At 37.9% G+C, this 27,910-nt stretch overlaps 4 protein-coding genes across 5 annotated transcripts in view; 2 read left to right on the forward strand and 2 right to left on the reverse strand.

Annotated features, from left to right (window-relative positions):
* LOC140933757 (glycerol-3-phosphate acyltransferase 3-like) overlaps nt 1-27,910 on the reverse strand; it is a 157,208-nt gene that overhangs the window by 116,308 nt on the left and 12,990 nt on the right. The window lies entirely within an intron of this gene.
* Nucleotides 2,455-4,080, forward strand: LOC140933755 (uncharacterized). Its single transcript, XM_073383390.1, has one exon. It carries the CDS (start codon nt 2,543-2,545, stop codon nt 2,996-2,998), a length of 456 nt encoding a protein of 151 aa, XP_073239491.1. The 5' UTR covers nt 2,455-2,542; the 3' UTR covers nt 2,999-4,080.
* LOC140933753 (protein FAM184A-like) lies at nt 3,712-15,948 on the reverse strand. 2 transcript variants are annotated; one of them, XM_073383387.1, is made up of 13 exons: nt 14,772-15,948; nt 14,069-14,125; nt 12,657-12,838; nt 11,743-12,279; nt 11,124-11,245; nt 9,943-10,093; nt 8,485-8,697; nt 8,132-8,285; nt 7,792-7,919; nt 6,897-7,081; nt 6,203-6,349; nt 5,509-5,626; nt 3,712-4,506 (listed from the first exon to the last, which is right to left on the reverse strand). In XM_073383387.1, the coding sequence occupies exons 1-13, from the start codon at nt 15,910-15,912 to the stop codon at nt 4,222-4,224; spliced, it is 3,420 nt and encodes a 1,139-aa protein (XP_073239488.1). In that variant the 5' UTR covers nt 15,913-15,948; the 3' UTR covers nt 3,712-4,221. The 2 variants fall into 2 exon arrangements, with proteins under 2 accessions (XP_073239488.1, XP_073239489.1); XM_073383388.1 differs by lacking the exon at nt 14,069-14,125.
* Nucleotides 16,033-27,755, forward strand: LOC140933754 (cytoplasmic dynein 2 intermediate chain 2-like). The gene is made up of 16 exons (XM_073383389.1): nt 16,033-16,195; nt 17,720-17,804; nt 18,206-18,268; nt 19,691-19,772; nt 20,647-20,729; nt 21,349-21,401; nt 21,758-21,872; nt 22,093-22,159; nt 22,583-22,677; nt 23,295-23,339; nt 23,641-23,794; nt 24,242-24,349; nt 25,107-25,261; nt 26,147-26,272; nt 26,846-26,928; nt 27,602-27,755. The coding sequence occupies exons 1-16, from the start codon at nt 16,137-16,139 to the stop codon at nt 27,732-27,734; spliced, it is 1,506 nt and encodes a 501-aa protein (XP_073239490.1). The 5' UTR covers nt 16,033-16,136; the 3' UTR covers nt 27,735-27,755.

Consider the following 27,910-nt stretch of genomic DNA (forward strand, 5'->3'; position numbering starts at 1 on the left):
CAGGCACATTCACGAAAAATTCTTCCCTACATCAGTAGACGGATGATTCAAATTACTTCACTGAGATATTGCGAATTTTCGTTATTACCGACCTCTCTGTATTTTATACCTTTATAGCACGGGTAGAATTTCTTCAGTTTATGGACAGTACTTGTGAATCCCTTTCGTCTGTGTTTCTTGTCAATAAAAAGAAAACTATATGCAAAGAAGACCGTCGTTGCGAAAGGCGCCACTTATCGCAGTGCTAGGCATATATTCATTATATATTCATTATTTCAGAAAGAAAACTGATCGTAAAAGATATAATTCTCTATTTCTCCTGCCTTTTACCCTGATGAATTTAAATAACAGACCGATATCTGCTTTATTTCCAGGGCTGGGTTACCCAGGGTTAGTGCGAACTTTGAATTCAGGTGTGAAAGTTTAAAAAGCTAATTCAATTTAATTCTTTTTGTCTACAATGCTGTAATTGGGTGCGTTAAAAAGAATAGAGGAAATCATCCAAGAAAAGGCTTCTGAACTAAAGAAATAGAAACCTGTATTAAAATTTAACATCAGGTTAGCGCTAATCAAGTTGCGAACAGCTGGGTCCAGGCGTCCCTCTCTCGATGAAAATTTGCGCGCAAAGAAAGGCGGGAAGGAGAAAACGGGCGAAGCGGCGCTTCATCTCCAGTCACTCACGTTTCGCGTTTGCCTCTGTGAGAAAAAAAAGTTGAAGTGCCTGAGGAGGAGGCGGGAGCAATATCATAATGTTACCCAGTTAAATGTAATATAGTCGAACCGAAAAGTGCATGTGTGACCACCTAAACAACAAAATTTCGTAAGCGACCGCGATCATTTCTTTTTCCATTGTTATTAATTTCTTGCAACCGACCTCTTTATACATGGTCTGATCTTTATTTTCCTTGTTTGAATTATGCTACCCTGAGAGTACGAAGAACTTGATGCAACTACACATATCATAAATAACCTGGGAAAAAAGACTCTCTTGCCCTGTGGTTCGATTCTTGTAAACGACCACTTAGAATCTTCGCATGTTTAATACGAGAGCCAAGAAGTTCCACTTCGACTGTATAAAAACCTTTAAAGCAGAATTGGAGCCCACTCAAACGGACCTGACTTTGGATTTAAAATAAAATGTCGTACTACTAGTTTTCGATTTGCGAAGTCTTAGTTGTATTTGTTATTTTTATCTTCAATCAAATTTGCGCAGCAACAGATAAGCAAGGGCAGGAATAAAACCATACAGCGAAGTGTGCGAAATTCCCGGGAAGTGACGAACGGCCATCGAGCCCCACATGCTGATGTTCCTCTCGTGAACAACGTAGCCCGCGTAGCATGGGGCTTTTGTCGGGAGCACCACTGTTTAACTGTTTATCAATTATGGCAAATTTTACAGAAAGCAATATCCACTGCCCGCAGTTATTAGCTAGTCGAGGCGAGCAGTGGTTACACGTATGTAATACACGTATATATATAAATAGATCACAAGAAAGACTAGAGAAAAAGAGTAAAAAATGTTAACTAAATAAACAAATAAATAAAAATAAATCACAATCACTGTACATTGCAAATATAAGAAGCCGAGGTTTCAGGAAATTATTTTCGGAGTAAAGTGTCTTGGACATTGAACCGCCTTCCCGGATTCGGGGCCTTTTCAACGCGCGGCCACAGCTACAGGAGCTGAGGCGATTACTTGGCTCCTGACTGCGACTACCACCCCTTCAACTCATTTTGACATCCCGTTGACAACTTGTTTGGTTTCAGTTTTCCCAGCCAATCAGAAATAAAGTGTGTTCATTCTGAACCAATCGAAACGATCCGTACGCTGGCGTACGGACCGACTCAAAAAAGCCCCCCGTCCTTGCGGGCGGTTTTTCAAGTTGCTCCCGCCCCAATCTCCTCTAGGTTTCTCTGCCCTCGTTCGCCTTTATTCTTTATCATTTAGGGCGCCCAACCAAAACCGTCATTCTACGCAGGCTATCGTGTGATCGCCTGCGCCATTATCTTTTGTTACCGACTTTTTTACTTCATAAATAACTAGTATATAGAGGCCAAATCTTGCCGTTTATCCTTTTGTTTTTCTCTTCTGTTCAATTTTGTTTATTTCTCGTCGCCCGGGCGCCAACGCAGCTGTTGTTTCGTCACGTAACGCTCAGTTGAGAGGAGGACTGTTATGCAGGGACTACGTGACGTTATAACTTTGGATCAATATATAAAGGAGAACTGAACATAATGCGAAAATTTCTTAAAAGACACAGTTGACTTAGGGCACAATCTCTGGGAGACAATGGTGAATCTGGTTGCCTCTCTTGCCCGTCATAAGATTGCGTGCGTGCGTGCGTGCGAATGTATGTTAAATATGGAAATTTGCATTCTATTCCTTGCATTGCGTGACCGACCTGTCAAACCAAACTGGAGTTCCAAGAAAAACCGGTTTTAGTGGTTTCCACTGACATCTGACCGAAGTGCAAGTGCATGCTGTCGCTGTATTGTGGTGTCTGGTCTTCATTCTTCCTTTATTTTCGACCTTATTTTCGGCATGGTGGATAAATCGACGCAAGACGAAAAGAAAGACACTCCAGCTGAAGAAGTTGTTCCTTCAAGCGAGTCTACGGAGTCTGATGTTGTTGATAATGCGAAGGACGAAGAAGTATTAACGGAGACAACAGAGCCCCAAGCGACATCAGACGAGAAATCACACGACAGCGACAAAGAAGCTCAAGAGGAGACAAAAGATCCAAAGGCAGACGTCGAAGAACCAGTGAAAAAATCCCGAGGCAGGCCTAAACAGAGTGAAGGCACGGAACCAGTTAAGAAGAAACCTAAGAAAGAGATCGAGAAACCATCACCGACTCGGAAAAGTGCTCGCGTGAGGAATCAAAAGACTGGTGCTAAACACGAGAACAAGGAAAAACTTCCTGAGCGGAAAAGATCGCTGACGAAAAAGGTTACAAAGGACAAAGGACAGCAGAATGGCGAAGCAGTGGAGGCTTGAGCTGATATCAGTCAAGTTGCTTTTGTTGTGCCGATTTCTAAAGTTTTTAAGAAAAGAAAAGTTGAGTGTTTTTTTAATCGTTATTGCCCAAATCTCATTCCTAACCCCCACCCCGAAAGAACTAATTTCGACCATTTGTGTTCGCGTCAACCCTTCCCTTTGGACAATTGGACAAGGGAGAAACTATTTTTCCATTTATAACGACTTTCGTTCGCAAAACAGACGTATTTTGTTCTCTATCCATTTCGCTCAGACTAAATATTAGGAAGAAATAACAAGCTGTGTTGACTGCCCTCGTATGCACGTAACTCCATCCCTGTATCGATGTTTTGGTTTGGCGGGTTTTAAATTTACCGACTTAATAGCAGTCTTGAAACATAGGAGAAAATTTCTTACATGAAACATTTTTCTGCTTCCAGACCGCTAACTCATTGATCAAACCATGAAGGACTGGTCTTTAAGGCCTGTTTTAAACATTGAAATTCACATTATGTGACAATCAGCGAGAACAATTTCCATCATTAACATTTGATTGAGCGTGAGGTTAGACGTTTAAAACAGGTCTAATTTAAAAAATAAGACACAGTTCACAAAACTTACAAATGATGTATTTTAGACATTATCTGTACGGGTACTGGAGGTAGCCAAAACCCCTGCCCGTTATTTGGGGGGGAGGGGCAACTGCACCCTAATACACCATATAAACATCTTCATTTTGTTTTCTTATATATATTTCATATCGCTCAACTTATCATACAATAACCAAGCTACATAACCATGTTGAATACGTTATGTACATGTTTGCTATACACTATATACAGATTTTACATTTCATAAAATACATGCTGTGTAATATTGGAATTGTGAGTAAATTAAGCAAGATTTTTTCATAATTATTTTATTACATTAAGCAAGATGGAACCAGTAGTTATGTCATTGTGCAACTTTTGAGATGTTTCCAAGACATTTGTAATAAACTCTACAACAATTTCCTATAAAAAGTGGCTTCAGTTTGAGAGAAATAATTGACAAGTTTAACCTGCTTTCTATAAATAATGAATAAAATATAAACTGGGAACTGATCAGTTTAGAGACAATTATTGCCTTTTCACCTCTACGAAGACAATACAAGTTTTGTACAGCCTCTGGCTGTCAAAAGACAGCCACTTTAGCATAGAATTAGTCCACATATTTTTTATCAAAATAATAGCATTATAAATTATTTAGTGTATAGCAGTAGTTTTTCTATGGGGTGGGGGGTCTTTAGGTGGGGTGGGCGGAAGTGGTCGACTGTTGTTGAGTCTTTTCTCGTGTACTGGCATATTGGGTATTGGATCCAGTTTGGAGGAACTCATAACAAGTGAGGTGGCATGTCGAATTCCATCTTTTCCAGGTTTAGTCTTTGCTTGAAGAGGGTTTATGACTCCAATATTTGGAGCTGCTTTGAACACCTTGTTGAAATTTGTTTCTCTGTTGAGTAGCTCCATTTGAAAATACCTCTTTTCATCCTGGAAGAAAATGATGAAAGAGCTGAATATTTTTAAATAACAAAGTGCTGTCTAAAACAACATCCAAAGTTTGGTTGTAAAATATAACCTCCAGTCTGACAGTAAGAACAAATACAGGGGTAATTACCATAACAACTTATTATTTATTTATTTGTTTGCAAGTACATAGACACTTAGCAACCAGAACCTCAGCTCCATAAATCAAAGAAATGATGGAAGTTATAGAAGTTGTTGAATGCAGCCATAAGAAAAGACGATCAGGGAGGGGCTGAAGCACATGAGAGAGGTGGGGGGGGGAGGTTACCACCAACTGGCAAACATCAGCTATACAGGTAACGGGTAGGTGGATACAGAATGGACTTTCAAGAAGTTCAGTCTGGGATAACATACAGAATTAGGCAGGTCTTAGTCTGAAACAGAATACTGTTATGGAAAATTTATCAGTGGTGTGAAAAAGTAGAGTTTCTGGTATCTAGTTGGTTGAGGATGGGCTAGAATGACATTAAAGATGGTCAATTGGCCTGCTAAAGGCTAAGGTTCCAGGGTTCAAGCAACAGACACTGTGCCCCGGCCAGCCAAAATTTCAAAGAGTACTCCTAGGAACTGTTGCAGCCTTATGGTGGGGACATCTACATTACAGCTTGCACCCGAATTTTAGGCCATTTGACACCACTTCAACATGGACAAAGGATGTACCAAAAACTGTGACATAGAGCACACACCCTCCTGTCCTACGTAACAAGACCACAGAAACTTCCCTATCATTTATTTTGTTTGAGAAGGGCTCGAAAAGAGTCCCATCCGCAGGATAAATAGATTTTCTTGAGTGGGCAAGTAACTTTTAAAGCTTGCACTGTACTGGCCCAATGGGCATAGCAAGTGCCTCTATAAACAAGACGAGCAGCAAGCAAAATGTGAAAGCTGCTTTCCCAAAGGATTAGCTGGAATTCAATTTTTTTTTCCGAGTCCTGTTGAGAGAAATCATTTTACGAGAGTACTCACCACAAGTTTTTTCATATCAAGTTCCCTTTCTGCCAGCACTCTCTTTAGCTGTTCAATGACTTCCAAGTCCTCAGGGCGTGACTGTCTGCTTCTGTATTTCTCTTCAGCCTCCTCCAGCCTGTTTGAAAAAAAAAACAAGATCATACGTTAGAAAACAATCTTACGATGAAAAACTCTACACCAATGTTCCAGAGTTAACATATTTTTCTTCCTCTTTTAAGTCAGTTTGACGTAAAATGGTAGAGTCATTCTTCAAAATGTGGGGTCACCTTGTTTTATTACTTAATGAAGTACCTGACAAGCATTCGTAGGAGAACCACTGAGTGAAAGAAGTTTACACTCAAAATATAGACTACAGATCCTTGCTGAACCAAAGAAAACAACCTACAGCAATTGGCAAATAATATGTTTTGCTGCAAAACTGCCGAACAATGTCTTTTAGTGATGTTTATTATTTTTGGCTGGCAGAAATCAAATTCCAATGAACAGTATTTTCAGCTCTACACTGGGATGAAAATGTTCCCGCCATGCACAAATTCTCTGGAGTAACCGACATATTTTGGTGTAAAGTACACCATGCTTGGCATATGTTATTTATATAAACCTTACATATCTTATCATAATAATATTTATAGATTCAAAATTGAAAATGGTAGAGACACAAAGTTCTTTGTAGACCGTTATATTCACTTACATTAGCTGTAACGCAGATATCTTGTCACTAAGGAGTTCTTTAGACCTATTAAACTCTGTAAGCAAAGCCTGAGTCTCACGTAGATGATCTGCAACCATGGAGTCTACCTCCTTCTGATGTGCTCTGGCCAGATCTTCTTCCCGCTTCCTGTTCAGTAAGTGAAAATGGTTTAAACAGACCATGGGTGTAATTATTAAGAGGCAAGTGGATTAAGCCCTAAGCTTTCACCTTTGGTGATATGTCAAATTCCTCCTTAGCCTCACAAGCAGATACAAGACAATATGGAAAATTAAGGGAATCTTGTAGTTTATCACAAGCAACTTAAGGCTTTTTTCAGGCATCTTTCAAACAGTAGGCAGAAAATGATATCTACTAGTAGCTAGTTGAATACAAAATTATTTTGATCCGTAGTAACACTGACTTTATTAACAATCATGGCCAAACAGTTAAGAGTCTCTGTACCCTCTAATGAAGGAATCTGCCGAAAGTCAGTGATGGACTAACACCTCAATTAAACAGTTGCCAACTCTCCAAGTAAAAGTTTTTTGCACAGCCGCCATTTGGCAACCAACTCTTTTGGTTAGGGAGACTTTTTTACAAATCAAGTCACCAGCTCCAAAATGTTAGGCGCCATGGTGACCAAACTGGTTGCAACTTGGAGGGTTGGTTGCATATTTAATTAACTGATTTTTACCTGATTTGTGAGTTAGCCTCTCGTCTGACACTGAGAATCTCTTGTCCTTTAGCCTGTAATTCATGTTGTAGCTCCTCCACATTTCCTCTTACATGACTAATCTCCTCATCAAGTTCATTAATTTGATATTGCCTCTGTTCTATTTCCTGTTTTAATTCCTCTATTTGGTTCTGATGTTCAGATTCCTGTCAACATAAAATGATTGGAAGGACTAAGTTATTGCTTTGGGGGCTGAAAAAGGAAGAGAGGAGTGAAAATCAATCACTAGAATAAGTCTTTTTCTACTGGTAATTACTGACACAATGGTTATCACTGAAAAATCATTCAGCAATCATGCAAACAACATTTAATCGGCAATCAGAGTGATCATTAAAATCATTATTTCTGAGACAGACTTAAGCTCTTTATTAAAGGCTGGTTAATTCTATACCACTGCAGGTGTATTGCTGCTGCTAGCCCTTTTGAGCAATAACTAGTAGCACTGGCAGCAGTCTTTGAGAAATCAGCCATTAACAGTTAACCTAAGATGGACATAATTTTTCAACCCCCTTTTCATTGTCTGGATATTAGAAACACTTACTGCTTGTGTTCAATACATGCATGTTAACACAATAACAAAAACAGGATACAAGGCAGGATCAAAAGGAATAATATTACAATGTGGAATTTGGAAAAAAAAGTCCATAGTAAGCTCAGGGTGCAGGGGTGGGGGTTAGGGGAATGGTACTTAACTTTATATATTAATAGTAAATGAGGCAATTTGTTATACTCAAAAAGACATTGTTGGGCAAAAACCAGACCTCAAAAAAGTCCAGTGTTTTGAACCAACCCTGGCACTGCTTGAAGAAGTGGAATTCTAGTACACTACATGTACATTTTAATACACAATGCTTACATTTCGTGAGTGTTGTTCATTGGTTCTCTGTAGCTGCAGTTTCACAGATGCCAGCTGAATCTCAAAATCTCTGTGTAATCTTTGCATTTCTTCCTGTTGTACTCTTAACAATTCACTTCTCATATTTTCTGAAATAAAAAGCAAGAATTGAAGAAAAAAATAGCATTGAAAAAGCTCATCAACAATTAGATAAGTATAGCATAACAATTTACTGTAACTTAAGAAAACAACCTGGCAGTATTTATACATCACAAAGTACCCTTCATGCTTCAATTGTTACATCAAGGTTTGACTGAACTGTTATTAAACATAAACCAATTTTTGACTATTATCAACAAACCTTGATCATTTCCATGTTCAATTTTCAACTCCTCAATGTCCTTCAATCTTTTCTGTTCAGCTTGAGACTTAATTGCCTCTATTGTGAGTTTATTTGCCTGAAGCTGTGAGGTGATTTCTTCTCTGTGAATCTTTTGAAGCCTCTCATCACATTCCTGTAATAAAACATATATAAGACATACACTTACAACAATTACAGATAATTAAATACCACATTGGAGGCATCTTTGTAAATCCTTGAAATTCAGCAGTTCCTAATCAAATGCTAGCTGTTACTTGCTGGCCCACTGACAAAAGTCTGGTAGAAAAATCCTTTCAACTTTTTTTTGCCATTTTTTTTTTATAAAGAACTACCTTAATTTCTTCATCTTTTAATGCTTCAAGTTTCCTCAACTCTGCATTGTGTTGTTCAATCAGTTCTTCAAGACGCTTGCTATGTTGAAGAGACAGGGCAGCTAGTTCCTCTTCCTTATACTGCCGCTGCAAATCAAGTTCTCTGCGTAGATCAAGCTCTGTTGTTGTTGCATGCCGATTGGCCTTTTCCACATCACTTCGAGCTTCAGAGATCTACAAGACAGGAGGCAGAAGGGGTTTAAAAATCACATTGTAAATATTTCATCTGCCCATGCAGAGTGCCAATGACAAATTTAGCAAAAGGACAGATAATCTAGACAAGGGAAACTTTCTATATAAAATTTATTACCACCTAAACAGTGAAAGCTTGACTGAAGTATGTGTTCAACAAAGAGTGAGCAAAGTCAGCAATGACAGTTCAGACATTACATTGAAATACTAGGACACCCTATCGTAACAATAATATTGTAAGTAACAACTATCATTACCCCTGAGGGCTAAATTCCTTCCCATGTGTAAAATATAAATGGACTGTTTTGAGCAGAATGTATTTCACTTATTAAAACTTATGATACACAAAGACCACCACATTAAATTTGCGAAGATAAAGTAAACCACACAAATACAAGTCACTTTTTCACAGGTCAGAGTACAGGTCACCATGATACAGATAAAAAATCTCTTAACAAAATGCTGATGTATTAGATCGAGGGGAATCTGTGTGGTTTGGTTATCTATCAATGATCTTGCAGTATTGCTACTACATCACTAAAAAATAATACAACAGTAACTTTCATCAAGCCCCAGGGCCTGCAACCTGTTTAAAACAATAATTTATTTGTTTACGTTAAGATTACTTTAAGCTACATGCTCATAAAATATAAAAAGGATGTGTATCAGCCCCCAGAATAAATGTCTACATTCTCTGTAGTCTTCACAGCAAAGCATAACAAAGTCACTAAACCAAAACAATAAATATTAGTAATTATTAAGTAGGTGTCCTAAAATATAATTTACTAACAAGCTTCTTGGAGAGCTGTAGGACACCTTTTTTAACAAGTGTGAGATGTTTGACCTGAATATTAAAATAATAAAGAACCACTATAAATCAATTAACTTATTTTCTGAAAATTAAATTTACTCTTTGTGTAGTTGCACCCAAATACAATGTTTATTACCCTGTGTAAAGCAAAGAGATGTTATTGGATGTAATACAACATTCAGGAAATCCCTAAATAAATTTTGTTGTCAATGATAGGCTTTATAAGTTTAGGGAGGTGTCAAAATTAACAGTTTTATTATACTCTGTCACCGAGTCAATGCCCTATCTTCAGGTCCAAAGAGAACTGAGTTCTTTCTGGAGAGACTCTCTGTATTTCTTAACAATAAGACTAGAATTTTTCAAAATAATTATTTACAAACTAAACAGGATAAGATAATAAATTTAATTCCACTTACTGTCTTTCTCAAAGCATCTATCTTGCTCTGCAGCTCTGCCCTCAGTTCATCTCTTTGAATGTCTTTCACTTTTGTTAACTCCTCTAAAGACACTCGATTCTCTTCTCTGTGTTGCTCATTCAGTTGAGAGCGAAGTTTACCACATTCCTCACTGAAATACATTTAAGCATTAATGAAAATGATAATGTCAGTTCATGAGGATTCCCTGAGAAATAATTTTTGCACTGATTCAAACACCCTGTTTCACTTATGTGGAAGCATATAACAAGAGTTCAGCATCGTAAATTTATACTACTATAATGCCTCAAACAAGTCATTTACATGTACTATCCAATCAACCAGCGATTTACCTGCCTATATAGTATGATGTATAATATTATAACTACATGAAAACAACACTTAACTGTGTAAACATTTATCAGATCTTTCTTATATTTGTATTTGTTGCAAAAATCCTTTCTTAGCTTTGACCACAGACCCCTTGTCTCCTGTGAATACTTATAAGGCTTGGAAACAAGGGGAATTCTGAATCAAACTACAATCGGCAACAAAATTGTTGAGACATTGTCCTCATATTTCATTTTCTGTCCTTTTCACTTTGTTCCTTATTTCAATTAAGGAAAGAATAAGAAATTGTGTGCGACACGCCACAACCTACAATGTCAAGGCATGTGAAGCGTGACACGAAATGTCACAAACTGAAAATAACAAAATTGCCATATTCTAATTGTTCTAAAATAAGCATGATGACATTAATCATAACAAAATTATAAAAAGCTACCAAGGTGTCCTATATCCCAGTGGGAAGAAATGAGTTTAATTAGTTTTCTTTAGAATGTATGGCCACTTTTGCCTTTCAAACAACTGGCGACAAAATTGGTAAGACACTACACTCAAAAAGAACAAAAAAATCCACCCCCCCCCCCCCCAGCCCTCCCCTCCATTTAAAGTTGGGGTGTTTGTTGTTTTCTATAGGTAGCTAAAACAGCGACACAATGGAGGGGATGGGGGAGGAAAAGCAATATTTTTCCCTTTTGAAGTCAGTAAAATGTTAGAAAGCCCCTTTAGGGAAAAGTGCCTCAACTGATTTTGTCGCCAATTGTAGGTTGAACACTGCTTTTACTTATAACATAAATACCGCCTTGTTTTCTCTGTTTTTATTAACAATGATGTTTCTTCACCTTAATCTCTCGCTCCACTTAGTGTTCAACTCATTTGTTAATGTCTCCAGGCGAGCATTCAAGTCTATTTCCCCATCCTTCATTGCTTTGCTATGCAATGCCTGAAGTTTGTAAATTTCATCCTACACAACAAACAATAATTATTACAGTATGAGTAAGTTTATCTAAACCTGGATCTGTCACTTTCACATAATTATAGGCCTAGTTCAATGAGTGACTGCACTCAGGAACAAGCTTTTTAACTGAACAGTTTACACACGTAGACTCCTCCCTGACATATAAAACAAACAAGTATTCACTGGCAAACACTGCAATTGATGAGTTTGGGAGTGAAGAGCTGTGTAACAACCAGATGCAATAATTTAAAATACTACAGCTATTTTGTTACTAATGTTGACAGATTTTAAAGCAGGATCAAGTCCAGTGGCACTGATTGCAAGCACAAGATAAAATGGGCGTCATCATAAAGAATGGTCTGCAGAGATGTTAGCTCAAAAAGAAAGAGACAGCTAAGAAATCACAAGAAAACACTTGCATGTCACAACCAGATGCATTAAACCTTCCAAACACAAAACTAGGCCTGCTGCAATGGAAATCTTTACCAACTCCGTTTCCTTACCAATGAATTTGTGTATTTGCTCTCTGCTTCCTTCAGATCATTCTTAGTTTTTTGTAACTCTTGTTTCGCCTGACTAAGAGCCTCTTTCAGACTGTCAATATGTGATGATGCAGAACCAAGTCCTTGTTCACTATCATGCACTAGTTTTTCTAATCTCTCTACTTCTTCTTCAGAAGAGTTAAGCTTATTTTTCAAATCATTGCAGTGGTTCTCAAACTGTGCAATGACTTCATTTTTCTCTCCTCGCAATCTCTCCAGTTCTTGTTCAGACTTTTCTATCAAGTCTCTCTCCTGTGCTGCCAGTTTCTGTTGAAATTCTTCCTGCAAAGTCTTGATGTGAGAATTGTGTTCATGATAAAGTCTTGTGGTTGATTCGTGTAATTCCTTGTCATGATCTCTTTTTAACCTTGCCGTAACTTCTTCCAGTTCTTTTCGTAGTGAAGTTTCCTTGCTTGTAGACTGTTCACTCGCCCTTTTTAACTCCATATTATATTTGGCCGCCAAGTCGGCTTTTTCCCTTGAAAGCTTCTCAATTTCCTTTTAGGAAAAGAAAAGTGTCATTAGGTGATTTGAAAACAGGGAAGCATGGAAGGAATGCAACCAAGATCAAGCAAGATTAATTTATTTAATCGATGATTATGGTGACGGCATTAAGAACACTTACAGCCAAATTAACTCTTTCACTCCCAAAAATTTTCAACATAAAATAGTCTGAATAAAAAAATTTTGCTTATTCTTCTACAACCTCTCACAGTGTAAATTTTTCGAAAAGCAGGTATGTTGCCCATCCCCTTCTCAATACTAATCTTTTAATAATGAGATTCCTCCTTTACAATCCACATACAAAAGATTATAGATCTTTTGACTTTACTCCCAGCTACTTCTGTGAGTCTCTTCACTAGTTCCTCACTAACCTGCTGAAGTCGTTTAAGCTCGGAATCAGCTTGTATGGTATGTGAACTATGCCTTTTCCCCAAATCATCATGTTCCTTCTCCAGTGTGTTTAGCTTGCTCTGAAGACTGCTAATATTTGCTTTCAAATCTTTTATTATTGTCTCCTGTGACAACTTGCTTGCATCAAGCTTGCTGATTTGCACTGAAAATAATTTTAGTTTGTCAGCAAAATGATATGTGCACCAAAGTAAATGGATTTGTGAATGCCAGTAAAAGTGTGCTCAAAGCTATACGTCACACTATCTTGTTGATGCCTCTGTTCTGTACCAGGAAGTAATGAATATACAGGTAGTATTTTTTTTTAAGGAATTTTCAAGGACCACATTCAATGTTCAAGGACCACCTACCGGAAATGTAATGTCACAGATTGTACAAAAATGCATATTCCCAGTCCATTCTAACATGACTTTGAGGTTTGAATTATTTGGTCCACCAACTTCCTTACATTTTTCAGTTCACTTGTCTTAAATTGTAGTTAATTATTGCATAAAACAAAAGACACTTTGTGTAAATCACCTTTAACTTATCTGAGCTATGATTTATACTCTGTCTTAGATGACCATAAGGCATTAAAAAACACTTGCCAGGTTACTGCATTCAAAGTTGAAGAAAATTAAATGACTTTTCAAGGACTTCCCTAAAATTCAAGGACTTTTCAAGCCTGTGTGGGCCCTGTTTCAGTTGTAGTCTAATAAACAAGTAGGCAGAAATACATTTGAATTCCACGACTGCACTTGCATTAGGGGTAGGCATGGCAGGAGGGAGCCTCTTCTTTTCATTAGAAGATTCTGGCTCTATCCCAGAAACATATTATATTTTTTCTATAAAACTTTATTTTCTTTTACTTTTTTTCTTATTATTCATTTATTTATTCACTTTATTTTCAATTTTCTTCGAGGGGGGGATCTGAAAAGGGCATTTCTCTTAAAGTAATCAAGGAGAGAAGTTTAGTCTTGAGGATGGCAGTTATTTACCCACAATTTGCATTAATTTACTGTGAGAAACACATTTTCTGTGGGTAGACAGTGCCACATTGATATTTGCTGGGCACCTGAGCTCCTTGGGACCCTGCTAAAGGTCCCTTCAGACTGATCCTATTTTGCAAAAATATGAATAACAAAATATTATTATCATTTATGCCTGATAATGATGATAGTCTTTGATCTGACAAGACAATAACAAATCACTAATGTTACTTTTACATTTTTTGAGGTTACTTCATCTATTATTATTCAGACCTTGTGGTCAAGTTAGAGTGAGTGTCACAGTTGGTGATTGGTTAAGTTTTTTGTGATAAGGGTTAGGTGAGGTGAGGTGCGTTTGAGATCAAGTTTGTGACCTGTGAAAATGTGCATGAAATGAATGAACTCACAGTTAGCTGCTTTTAGCCCAGCGATGGCAATTTCTATAGAAGCTGATTTGAAAACATCTGTATCATGAAAATAGAATAATAACTTAATTTATGAACACTCGAACAAAGAGATATATCACTTCTGTTGAGATGTTTTTCCCTACAACCTGATTCTGAAAACAATTCTACCCCTCTCTGCACTTGATTCTCTTCTTCTTGCACCACCTGTCATTAATAATCAGTTATATTTGATTGCAATAGTTGCTGTTCACAAAAACTGCTTTTATGATTCCAATGTGTTAACTACCAGAACAAAAGATCCCTTTATTTCAATAGCACATGCACCCCAGTAAGGCATAGTTAGTAGAAACATGGTGACATAATGTGAATCCTCACTATTATTTTTAGTTTTTCAATTTGAAAAAAAAAATAACAAGACCATGAATGAAAAAAGGCTGAAATACAAACATCCAGTAAATGTTGCATAGTGGGGGTATGCAAAACAGTTAAATTTTTTAAATTTATTTTTATCGTGTAATTGAGTATTATTTGAGATGCTCGCTGGGTAACATGGCCAAGTACACTTGAAAACTAAGAAAACTACTTTTGCCTTAAAAAGAAGCTTTCCCACGAAGTTGTCTTCATATAAATCATTCTACTATACTGTACTGTAGTACAGTTCAAGCATGTTTACACTTTTAAGCTACAAAACAGTTAAACTTACTTGATTGTCGGGCGATTTCTGCTTCCTGCTCCTCAGAGCGTTTCTTAGATACAGTTAAATCATTTTCTGTATCTCTCAAACTCTGCAAAGCTTTTGCGACTTCTTTCCTGGATTCCTCAAGTTGTTTTGCTAAAACAGTAGAGTCACCTTCTTTGCCATGAAGTTTCGACTCTAACTCATTTAGTTGTACTTTTAAAATTGACATTTGTTGTTCTCCATCACTAAGTTGATTCAACAATTCAGAGATTCTGTCCTTTAGAATCCTTTCCTGCCTACTCCACTCGGACCTAAGCACTTTTTCTCGAACTTCCCACTCTTTCAGCTGAGTCTCTTTCGAAGATTCCTGAAGTGCTCTCGAAGCAGCAAGTTCTTTTTCGTAAAATGCCTTTAGTTTTTCCACTTTTTCTTGGTATTCCAATTCTATTTTCCGCCTTTCCTCCACAGCAACGTCGCCAGAAGATTGCAATGTAGAAAGTTTTTGTTCAAATTGTTTTTGAAGTTTTTCTTTTTCCTTCACGAGCTCATCATACCGTACGCGATGAGCCTTCATCAGTTGATCCATTTCATCATGGTGTTTGCTTGACAATTCCTCCACAGCCTTATCTCTATCCTCTTCCAGCTTTCTCCTAGTTGCCTGGAAATCTTTCATCCGCTCTTCAAACTGCTTTTTTGCCGCAAGCAATTCCTTTGACATAGTCAAAATTTTGTCTGAAAACTCGGACTTTAGTCTCGCCTCATGATCTTCGTTTCGCCGTTTGAACTTTTCAAATTCTGACATAGCTTCTTCTCTTTGCAGTCGTTCCTTGGCTAAATGCGACTCCAAAACTTCGATCTTCTGCTTTTGTTCAGTAACAGCGCCTAGCCTTGTCTTGAAGTAGTTCATCTTTTCTTTCGTCTCTGCTATCAGTTTTTGCATTTCTTCTTCATGAGCTACTTTAATGTTTTCCACAACATTCTCATGTTCATCGTTTTTTGTGTTCAGAGCGTAAATAACCTTGGTAAGCTGTGCGATTTTTTTCGACATCTTAAGATGTAAGTCAGGAGTAACGTCTGCACTCGTACTGCTCCCATGGCTGGCCACGTATGTGCCGTTTCGATGCGGCATACTGTGGAAACTTGAAGCCGTCTTGCTCGCCGCCATTTTGTTATTTGACTTCTGCCCACCTCTGTGTTCTTCGATTGAAAGCGGTTGCCATAACTACCACCATGGCTAAGTTTTTCATCAAGTCCAAATATGGGAAATAGACCAGTCGCCATATTGGATTGAGTAAGGTAAACATTTTTCCAGAATTTTTATCGTTTGGGGGCAGAAAAGTTGTGTCGGATCTGGACGTAACTGTATAAAACAAGTAGCCGAACAATATTATGTTTAACGATGAATCACAAGAAGCTGTAGAATTTCTTTCTTCTTGGAAAACTGAAAGGTAAGGTTTATTAATTTGTTTTGATCGGTCATCATTCTATGATCTCCCCTCCACCAAAGTACCAAAAGTTTTTTTTTCTGCAACAAAAGAGCGCCAGTGCTCTAATCACAACTTGGCACAATGTTGCTGACCCTACGTAGGGTCCAACTCTGCATATGTAAGTTTAATACTACTTTAACAACGTAATAATAATAATAATAATAATAATAATAATAATAATGATAATAATAATGATAATAAGATCTGCATGCTGGGATCTGCACGAATCCTTAGAAAGGTGCTCAGTGTATGAACAGAATGATTGACTTGAGTGACTGACACTCTAGGTGCATGGTTTGTGCCCGTCTGATGCACAAAAAGAACACCAGCAAAGACTGTGATAATAGAGTCAATAATGATAATAATAATAATAATAATAATAATAATAACGCGAATATTCATACAGGATAACCTATCAGTTCTAATGAAAAGAACTGTTATCAAAAGGGTCCTGTAATTATCTCATAAATAGTTAAAAAATAAAGAAGGAAATCGAAAAAATAAAATAACACTAAGAAATCTAAGATTTAAAAATCAAAACCTGTAAAAATCATCGACTTACAAGACTGAAAAGAGTTGACCTACTTTTGATGTGTAATTTTAATTTAAAACCAAGGATATATGACGGTGCCTTAACCGTGGCGATGGGGGGAAGTTCGATTTTTTATCCGCAACCCGACCACCCTCCCAAAAAGGATGGCTGGAATCGGAATCCAAAATCATAAAAAATTGTCTGAAAGGGTGCAAATTTCATCAGCATCTTTGAACAAAGAGTCCAAAACTCCCAAGACATTAAAAATGTGCTATGCTATGAGGAGAGTGCTGATAAAATATGGAATATCCCAAAGGAGTTCCAATGCTATATAGCTACATGTATCTGCGTTATAAGTTAGACTTTAAGATATAAGATAAGATGAAATGTTTTATTAATTTTATATTATTTATGGCACTCAAACTATATACATATCTTAATGGCCAATAAAGGCTGCCAAACACTAAGGCATAACATCCATGACAAACAGTGCATCCAAACAAAATGAAAATAAAACACCCCAATCACTGTGAAAGGAATTGGTTCTTTGGGAAAATGCCAAATGAAATAAAAAGGTCTTTAGAGCCTGCTTAAACCCTGAACACTCTGCATACTCCTGATAGCTGAAGGAAGAGTGTTCTACAGTTACTGGCCAACGCATACACAAGTGAAGGCCTTGTCCCCAAGGGTCTTGCACTGTGTTTTGGGGACCTTTAATTCATAGCTGGTATTGGATCTTAAATTGTTAGCACTACTCTACTTGAAACTTAGAAGCTTTTTCAGGTAGACATAAGGGGTAGCACATCAAACAAAGTGCATGATCGTCTTCTTACTGGCTGGGGCAGTAAGAAGACGATCATGCACATTGTTTGTTGGGTGTTCTGCAGTTGTTTGACCCCTTTTTACGTGAATTCACAATTTAATTTTTTTTATAAAATTGTTTTAATTTACAGATCCATTAAAGATGCTGTTGCTCAAACTAGTGAGATTCTAACTTATGAGGCTGATTTTCAGTCCATTCACAAAGTAGATAAAGAGGTCAGTGATGAACTAGCTTACAATATTTTCAACTTCTAATAAAGAATAATTTTATTATTTTCATTAACCATTCTTTTGGACATTTATATTTGTTACGCATGTTTATTTTCTTGTTTATATAATTGTTGACTAATATAAGCATGACCTGTGTATGTTGTGAATTTGACTGTGTTTGGCCAATTGATGTTTGGGTGGCCTTGAATGAGATCACTGGAACTTAAGTTTTGCTCATAAGAAAAAGGGTCATTCATTCATTCACCAAAACTACAGAAATAAGAGGCCACACTCCTACAGGTGTTTTTGAGGATCCTAAGGGTACCTTTAAAAAGTGGGATTAAGGATATCAGAGGAACATTGACAGAAAGTATTTACAGCATGTAGCATTAATTTGTTTATTACAGGCTCAAACTGAGGAAGAAGATGAGAAAGGAAAACTTGTCTTTATTTGTGAGGAAGAGACTCAGGTGAGAGAATTCTTAATTATAATTAAATCAACAAATTAATTTATAGCTTTACTGCAATTAGGCCAGGGGAACAATCCCTTTTGAAAGTGATGGGTGGGGCAGGAGTGCTTGTTATCTTGGTTAGGGGTGTAAATTGCAGATTTAGGACTTGATCTTCATGTTCTCTTGCGCATATATACCTTTGATACACTCCCTCTATCTACTCCTGTCTGTAATGACTACCCTCACCTCCTGTCTTGTTGTCCTTGGTGTATTCATTTTCAATGTCTCACGATGCACAGAGGAGAACTGCACTGTAGGGGTTCACCCTAGTTCTGTTGTGGAGCTGTTTGGAGCTCCAAACCTTCCTTAACCTATTGAAAGTGGCTTTAGCTTTACTCAACCAGCTTTCCATATCTTTATCGGTCCCACCATCGTTGTTTGAGTGTAGCTCTAAATATAACACATAATCCCTGTCTTCTTCAAATCAACAAATAATTTGTGAAATTTTCTTCAATTTGTCTTCATTTTGCCAATAAATTGTAGGCAGGGCAAATGCATCAGTGTGAAGCCATTTAAACTGCCCCTGGGCCCTCAATAGCATTTCCCTCCCCACTGTAAAAGACCACCAGGCTCTAAATCTTTACTCGTTATGGGTAGAAGAGTGGGTTCTTTTACATCCCTTTTAAATTTAGTTAGAAGGTTCAAGGATTGAACAAGGCCAACAGCTTAATGCCCTTGCTCAATAACAAAATTAGCTGAACTGAAACAGTGTCTCAAATCAAAGTCAGCAAGATCATTCCCAGCTTTTTGTAGTTCTAAACTGGTTTGTGGTAGTCAACTGGGGTTCAAACCTGCTCAGCAAATGGTGCTCTTTCCATTACGGTTTACTCTAGAGCCAGTCCGAAGAGTTCAGGGCTGTCAAAAAGTTTTGAAGTAGCAGGCTGATGATGAATAGTAGGCGCCTGTGGAACTCGCACCAAAGGCACAAGTTATTGTCGGCGGAGGCATCTAGGGACATTTTGAAAAATAGAGTCTTGGAAATGGCATTTCCAGGAGTTTTCAAGAGGTGTTCTCCACCTCGAACACCATGTTGTTTCATCAGAATACATGCAAGCCTGGAAACAATGCCATCCCAGGCGTTACAAGACATTGCACAATTCAAACCTTCCACAGGTCTAAACCAGTGTTAGAATATGCATTCAATTTCATTCAAAACTGGGAAAGGGAAATGGATGCTTTACAATTTTATTGGAAGGTGCTTATTTTTTGTTAGCAGTTATGGTAGAAGGAGATGAAAATAGCTGGCTAAGGATAGCTAACTAGCCGGCGGTTTTGGCCGGCTACCAGCCCTTATTGACAGCCCTGAGAGTTAAGGGAGTATTATCAATGTTATTAATATACAGTGTACCAAAACTCACATTTTTATGCTTTTTTTAACAGGGTCTGATCAATTTCCTTCAGAGAGTGTACCCTGACCTCAGTCGCCAGCTTCAGCTTAACACAACAAGTCATGCATTTGATGGTACAGTATGGATCCTCCCCTTATTGTTGACATTTTTTCCATGATCTACTTTCGAAACAACATATTCATTCATTAATTTTATTTTAAGACTGTTAGTCCAGTGGAAACAGACAAGGAATGGAACATTTGGCACTTTAGAAATGAGAAGAGAACTGGAGCAGAAATGTATCCCACAATAATAATAAACGACTGTTTAACTGTGACAATAGACAGTTCAAAATGCGCCAATGACATTACACGTCTTCATAGCCAATAACCTCATGGCTTAATTATTGTTTCTGGGTTCCTTACTGGAGACGCACTGGTCAGCTATTGGCCAGTGTTTTCCTTGTCCCGAGTGACAGTCCCAGAATTCATAAGAAGGTTGAGTATGATAGTCCGGGTGAACGTAGTCCTAAATAGGACTTTTGTCATTGACAGTGTTTGACGTTTCAAAAACCTGTGCAATAGTCATCTTCTTAGTCAAAGTGAGTTGTATCACGTTAGTTGATGGTATTAAACTCTGGTTATTGACCAAATTGGTCATTTAAGTGGCAACGAAATTGGTCGTCTGTCAGTTAAGCCGTGATGTTATTGGCTATGAAGACTCATAATGTTGTTGGTGCGTTTCGATTCGTCTATTGTCACAGTTACCAGTTATTTATTGTTAGTCAAATTGTCAGTTGTCCAGTCATTATCTCATAGTTAGTTTTGCTTGATTCTATCAGCAAGTCGTTTGTACAGTGTTGTTGTTGTTGTTGACCATGATTCAGTGGCATTTGTTCTAAGTTTGTTCTTTGCCAAATTAGCTCCACCCAGATTTCTTCTTGGTTCAACTTGTTTGGGCAATTTTTATTATTTTGTGTTTTTTTAAACTCTAATTTTCATACATTAGGATTTGAAGTCAGTTTAGAAGAATCAGCCAGCTCAGTATCATGTATTCATACCTTAACAAACGCAAATTTGATTGAAGAAGAGGTAATAAAATAAACTGTACATGTAAAGTAATTTTATTTAATGGCTGTGCATTTATGTAGGTTAAATTAATCTGTTCTAAGTTTGAAAAAGTATTCAACCTATTAAAAGGTAGCTTTTTGCAAGTCCTGGCAAACTTGGTTAAATCCTGATTTGTACTACACTATTTCTTCTTATAATTGCCTTAACCCTTTAAGCCCTAAGAGTGATCGGCATCAAATTTCTCCTTATAATATCAATGCTTTAGAAAACAGAGTGGTCATGAGAATTGAGTATATGATCAGGGAAGATGAGTCTAGTTGATACTTCAACAAATTCTTCCCACTATTTCTATTGAAAAAGTATAGGGACAGTAAATGAGAATCTCAATTTTGATCTTAGGGTTTAAAGGGTTAAGGAAGTTTGCTACTTTGTACCCTTTGCTAATTGCTTCACCATTTCATTCTATCATTTTCTTTTGTAGGTTAACTAACATTTTCTCTTAGGTCATCATTTTAATTTTTATATGTAATATTCTCATATCCTTATCTCTTGGGGATGTATTGATCGTTAGGTGAAAATTGATACTCAGTCACCCTGGGGACTTTGTAACCATTATGTAATACTATTATTTTGTTTTCAGCTGCAAGTGACTGGCTTGTCATGGAATTCTACTGGATCTGTAATTGCTGCTTCGTATCCTTCTACAACATTTTAATTATTTGAGAAAGATTTTTTCAATCAGAGAGACAGGGGCCTTGGAAGAAAAAATTTGAATTCTATCAGTAGGAGTCAAAGCTATGACATTCCAATTACTATTCACAATGCTGTGCAACTAAGCTACAGGAGACTCCTGGGAGCTAAGGCCACTAAAGCACATTTTAATGCCAGTAGTCCAAGACATAAAATATATCCAAAGGTGGATTTTACCAAATTTTCCAGTTATAACTTGATATTTTTTTAATTGTCCATTTCTTGCACTGGGTGTGAATATTGACTTTACCTGTCTTTTCCTCATTTTGAGTAGTGCAAACTTGACAATACCACTGTAGATATGGGAGATTTGACCATGAGGACTGGTGTACTCACAAATCTACACTTTGCACATGGAACATTGACAGAAAAGCTCTTGATCCAAACAAACCTGATGCTAACATAGACTTGTCAGTAAGTAACTTCCTTTGCAGTTCAGATGGCGTTAAAAGTTTCTTGAAAAATGCCTTATTAAAATAAGTGATTCTTAAATAATTTTTTTAGTCCTGTAATGACTTTCCTCCCTTCCCTACCAGTGTTGTGCAACAAAATGTGACTTTTTTTTAGTTGTTGTAAAAAATTTATTGAATTATTTATAAAACCATTATGTACTGGTTGTTGTCACTTTTTTCAGAGCTGTTTGATGTGTATTACATTTCACCCTAAACTGCCGTCAGTCATAGCCGGAGGAACATTTAATGGTTAGTCTTGATGCACCAAACAATAAAAATTTAGATTATTATATTGTTTTGGGTTACCACCGACAGGCATATGCAGAATTCGAAAAAAGTCCTATTCAGTAGTGTAGGAAAAGTCTATGTTTTTGCTCGGTAAGTAACATTTAAAGCTCACTTGCCCAATGGACAAGGGTGCAAGCTAGTCATCTTCTAACCAAATCGTTACATTAAACTAAGATGAGCAAGAAGTGGCCCTGGGCATTAGCAAAATGTGAGAGCTGCTTGCTTAAAGCACAAGCTGGGATTCAAGTCTTTTTTGAGCCCAGATATGTGCACATCCATCTTGTGTTTCCTTTTTCGTAATTAATTTTCTTGAATGTGTTAATAAAAGTTTATGTGTTTTCTGTAGCTGTATATTTTTTAACATACTCTTTGAATGATTTTCAGGTGAAGTGCAAGTTTGGGACATGGGAAGAGAAGATGACACTCTTATTGCTACATCTGGGATGGGATCAGATTCACACCGTGAACCAGTCACCAAGGTAAATTATTTATGTGGTAATATTTAAAGTAATGCTAGGATTCTGTTTCCATATGCGACTGACAGTCCTGTTGCCTGCATTGGTGGTGTTTGAGGAGGAAGGTGATCAAAAGAAAATCTAGGTGCTCTGGAATGCAAATGGTGAGCTAGCTTCCTTGCATTCCCTTCTCACGCAACTGAATTCCCCCTTTTCTCTCTTCTTTTAAAATGCTTGCCATGTAAGCTAGCACTCCATTGGCAAGTGAGATGTAAATGTGAAAAAAATTAGGTAAAGACAATAGGATAATGGTCTATTGAAGTTACAAGAGTTTTCTGTGTCTCTATAATTATAATACTCTGTTCTGTGTCTGTTTCGTGCTCTTATTGTGTAATATCTTGCCTGGTTCTTGTAGGATTTGCATATATCGCATCCAGTCACTTACTTCACCTAGAATGTAGAAAGTAAAATGGTTCATGGTCCATTTTTCCATCTCTTGCATTCATTTGCCACTGTTCTTTTTAGCAATTTAAATGTCAGTCCCCATCTTTTTTCAAACAATAACTAGAATGTTACAAGAGTGCATATTTAGGTGTTAATGGAATCAGTTTCATCAAAACCATTGTCTTTTATTGTGTTAGGTCCTGTGGACGTTGGATACCAGTTCCAAAGCAAGCAAGTATCAGGTAGAAGATTTTGCTGGAAAGATAGAATCTTTTTGTTGTTGTAGTTGTTTTTTTTTTTTCCATGAAGGGGCAGGTGTGGGGCAGAGAGCATTGACCTCCTGAACTGAAATATAGTTTATGGTGTGGCTTAGTTCTTTTCAAAATTGTCTACCAAAACATCATGAAATTGTGATATCTTCATATCACAAGCCCCTGCTCAACCCTCAGCACTCTAAGGTAAATTCCCTAAAATTTTCTCAATATACTGCTAACCCTCGCTGGTTTTGTAAAATTATGTATCAACTTGCTTTACTTGTCCTAGGTCCTCAGCATAAGTGGAGATGGCAAGTTGCTCATCTGGCAACTGTCACCTGGATCACATGACCTCAAACTGGTCAGTGGATTCATTTTACAGACAGAGAGTGTTCCTCGCAGCATGCGCTTGAGCAAAGCCCGTGGTGATGCAGAAATGGGAGGTACCGTACTCTTCTGGTGATAAATTACTTTGTGTGTAGCGACACTCATGTTGACGTGACCTATCAATATTAATGTATCTCTAGTCTGAAAAAAGCCACTCTTATTTTTTGGCTGATTTTCTATTACCAGTAAGCTTTGTTCACATGGCACTGGACAAATTTGCGACTGTTTGAAAATTTGTCCATTTAGATGTTATGTTTACATGGAACCAAGATTTAGATGCCTAGCCATTCAAAGTTCCATGTAAACGGAGCAAAAATATTGAACAGTCCCGTGTGAACTAACTGTCCCGTCAAATTTAAATTCAACTGGTCAAAAATTCTTCCAGTGCCGTGTGAACATAATGTAGCCTTACTTATCATTTTTATAGTCTCCATGTCTATCACTATCACTCACTCTGCATACTGTATATTAAATTTCTCTTGTTTTTTTTCCTCAATTTCCAGTGACAAGCATGTCTTTTTCTCATGAAGATCGCAGTCTGTTTGTGTTAGGATCAGAGGCAGGGGGTGTATTCAAATGCTCCATGACCTCAAGGGGTCCTCCTCTAACAAGTAAGCTTACCTGCAGCCTAAACCATAAATTAGCCCACTCAGAAATGAGAATGTCTGCTTTGGCTTGTTTCACCAATAGTCAGCAGATTTCTGTTTGCACTATTTATTCTCATAAAACCTCCATGTGAGCAGTGAGCCCCAGCAAAGCGGCACGAGCACTGAGTCCCAAGCAGTGGGTGGGGTTGGATTATTTATTTATTTTATTTGTTTATTTTATTTCTTTTTTTTTTTTTTTCATTTTTTTCATGTACTCAATTTCAATTTCAGGGCAGGAAATATGACTTAACGGAGTGTTTTAGCCTGAATAAGGTCTTCAAAAAGGGGTCGAAGAATGCCGATTTATCGAATAAATCTTAGTCCTTAAAAAATATAATTTGTCCTTGAAAAGTCCACCAAAAGTCATTAAAAATTATTTTTCTGAAGTTGTATGAACCATGTCTATAGCTGAGACGTTAGAGTGTCTAACCGGTAACTGGCAGGTCATGCATTCAATTCCTGCTGAGGGCTCACATTTTTTTCCGAGCATTTCTTCACATAGTTCACATCTACTTCAGCTTGAAAATCGCTGGTCTATTTTGCACCCAACTAGACGCTAAAAGAGCCTTTGTGACCTGTGGCACAACCAGACTGGCTGCACCGTCCTTTACTCATTAAGGAACGTATTTATCTCCTTTGCAAAGTCATTTCCCCTTGTACTTAGACATTTTTTTGTAGTTGTTGTAATTATGTTTTTGCGATATCATTGTTATTATTTCAGACACACACAGTTCAGTGCCGCTACGTTCTCCGGTAACCTTCGCATTCTCTCCTCATTTTGGTCCCGTGTTTTCTGTGGATTGTTCACCTCATCATAGGAATCTTTTCCTCACGTGTGGTACAGACGCGTCTGTCAGACTCTACTCCATGCTACAGGTCAGCAATTGTATGTTTCCCTTGTGTAAGCGTAGGTTAAATCCCTTCTGTCTTTTCTATACTAAGACGTTTCAAAGTGCGCGGATTTTGCTTTAAGCAAACCAGTTACATGTATGGTTAGTTGACCATGCATCGTTCAGTTCCATGGACATGTGCACGACGGACCTTTAGATTCGAGACGAGGAAATGCTTTCGTTTCGCCCGAAAGTCGATTCACCCGACGGCGTTCGCCAGGACATTGGTCGATTCGCCCGATGGCATACAACACTCTACAACGTGGTGAAAATACCTTTAGAGGTGTTATTTTAGTTACCCTAGGATTCCACATGAGCAGTCACTGTCTTTCCATGCATATTCCCTTTTTTCAGGCTTAAAGAACGACAAATATGCTTCGGGCGAATCGACTTAGTCTGGGCGAACTTCTATTGGGCGAAACGACCTGATACTCAGACGAGGACGACCACGCGGACGAGACTTGAATTCAAGTTTTTTCGCGTTTTCCCAAAAAATAGACACCCTGGAAAGCCTTTTGTTACTTCTTCTCTACAGAAAAGCTAACCAAGTTCAACTGCAGTTTTCGACTTTACCTTGCAAGTTCTGGTTAAAGGGCCCAAGACTTAACAACTTGTACAAGACTTTTTTTCCACTGCCATTGTTTTCACTACATAAACTTAGAACTAAGTGGTCCAAACCAGGTCAAATATGTGGGGCGAACACTTTTCGGGATGGGACCACTCTGGCATTGTTCATTAAATCCTACCTAGCATAGACGATTCTTTTCATTGCCAAGTAGTCCGTTATTGCATTTACTACAGGGAGGACCTTAGATTGCTTCCTCCAGTAAAGTGAAATACGAGTGGAATAAAAAGTATTTCGTTTTCTCAGTCCAAGCCTTTGTTCTCTGTGGAGCCTGGTGCAGGGTACTTGTTCAGAGTTCGCTGGTCACCCTCGAGACCTTTGGTGTTTTCCGTGGTCACAGCCGATGGTAGATTACTTATTTATGACTTAAAGGTGAGTGTAAATGTTCACTTCGTTGGTGTCCTGTGGTCAATTTAGTAAAACTTTTACACGTGTAATTCACAAGTGCAGCCACGGGTCTGAAAACAACAACTGCACTTGTAAATCACACTTGTGAAAGTTTTATTGAATTGCCCCCAGATTAGGTTTGCCTTAGAAATGTAAATTTTCAAACGGCACCCCTTACAGTTCGCCCTTCAGCTCCCTTAGCTAAATTTAGCCTGCGAACACGTTCTCTACTTTCTCCCTCTTCCACGCTGTTCCGCAAAAATTCCGAAATTTTGAGTTTATTTTATAGTTGTTCATAACAGTCTTTCATAACGGATACTTCTATAATAGGTGATCTGAGCCCTTTTGCAAGCATTATATAAATGAGAATTTAACTAAGTGAAAGTATTTTTGAATTGCCCCCAGATTAGGTTTGCTTTAGAAATGTAAACTTTCGAATGACACCCCTTAAAGTTCGCCCTTGGGACGAGGCTTGGGGACGAGGCTGGGCATTAACTGTTTACGCAAGGGGAATAGGCGGAGGCGTATTAAATTACTGTGAGAATATTTATTTTGTAGATTAACCGCATCAACCCAGTTGTCTCATTGGACGTCACGGCCAATAAATCACCAGTCTATTCACTGGAATACAACCTTCAAAGGTACCCTTTTTTGGTTTATTTTCCCCTTCGGCTATATTTCATCCAGTTTTGGTTGGTTGGCGAACTAAAGTCACAGGACACCCCCTCAGTCGGAGCTCTGTAGCAGAAAGCACCTAGTAGTATTGCTACTCCCCACCCCTCCCCTGGACGGAATGCTTTCTATCACAGTATTAGCCCAAGCATGACATCGCTATTACTGATTTATTTCCCACCCCTCCCTCAGGCGGAATACTTTATATCACGGGATCAACCCAAGCTCTGCATCGCTATTTTGCTATTGGTACCAGGAGCTCCCACCCTGCCCCTACCCAGGTGGAACGTGGGATATTGTACAGCTAACATTAAATAAAACGAAGCTTTTGCCACGCAGCTTTTGGAAAGTTCCTGAAAGAACGTTAATGGGCCCTTTGCACAATACGGTCACATGGCACAAAAACGCCTTGATGGAGGGCAAACCGGCAACGCAATGGGACGTAGAAAAGATGAAGGATTATTATTTTTCGGAATGATGTTTGTCTTTCTTGTCGTTTGCCATCCAGCAAGGTGTTTTTGTCCTATCTGATCGTTTTATGCCAAGGGCCCATTAGGTTAGTGCATTTTTAAAGCCCTTTCTGTAGCCCTATGTTGCTTTACGTAGCCTTACAATGCCATTTCTTTGTGTTTCGTCTTTCAGACGTCAAATAGTTGCCACCGGAGATTCTCAGGGACGTATTAAAATATGGCGACTAAGTGATGACTTAACAAACCAGAGCGCTCGAGAGGAAGAATTTTTAACTGTCATAGCAAACGACGCACAAACAGAATGAAGTACACATGTAGTCATCACATTCATTTTCGTATCCGTAAGGTTTCCTATATTACTTTGTAGCGTAATATGCTTGCTTAAATTTCCTTCGACGAAGTGCTTTAGTTCTCAAAACTGTGCTTAAGCGCATAGTTTAAGCCTAAGTTAGCTTAAGAAAACAACCGACATTTCGCTGAG

The sequence above is a fragment of the Porites lutea genome, chromosome 4 (genome assembly GCF_958299795.1).
Source record: "Porites lutea chromosome 4, jaPorLute2.1, whole genome shotgun sequence".
Taxonomy (NCBI): domain Eukaryota; kingdom Metazoa; phylum Cnidaria; class Anthozoa; order Scleractinia; family Poritidae; genus Porites; species Porites lutea.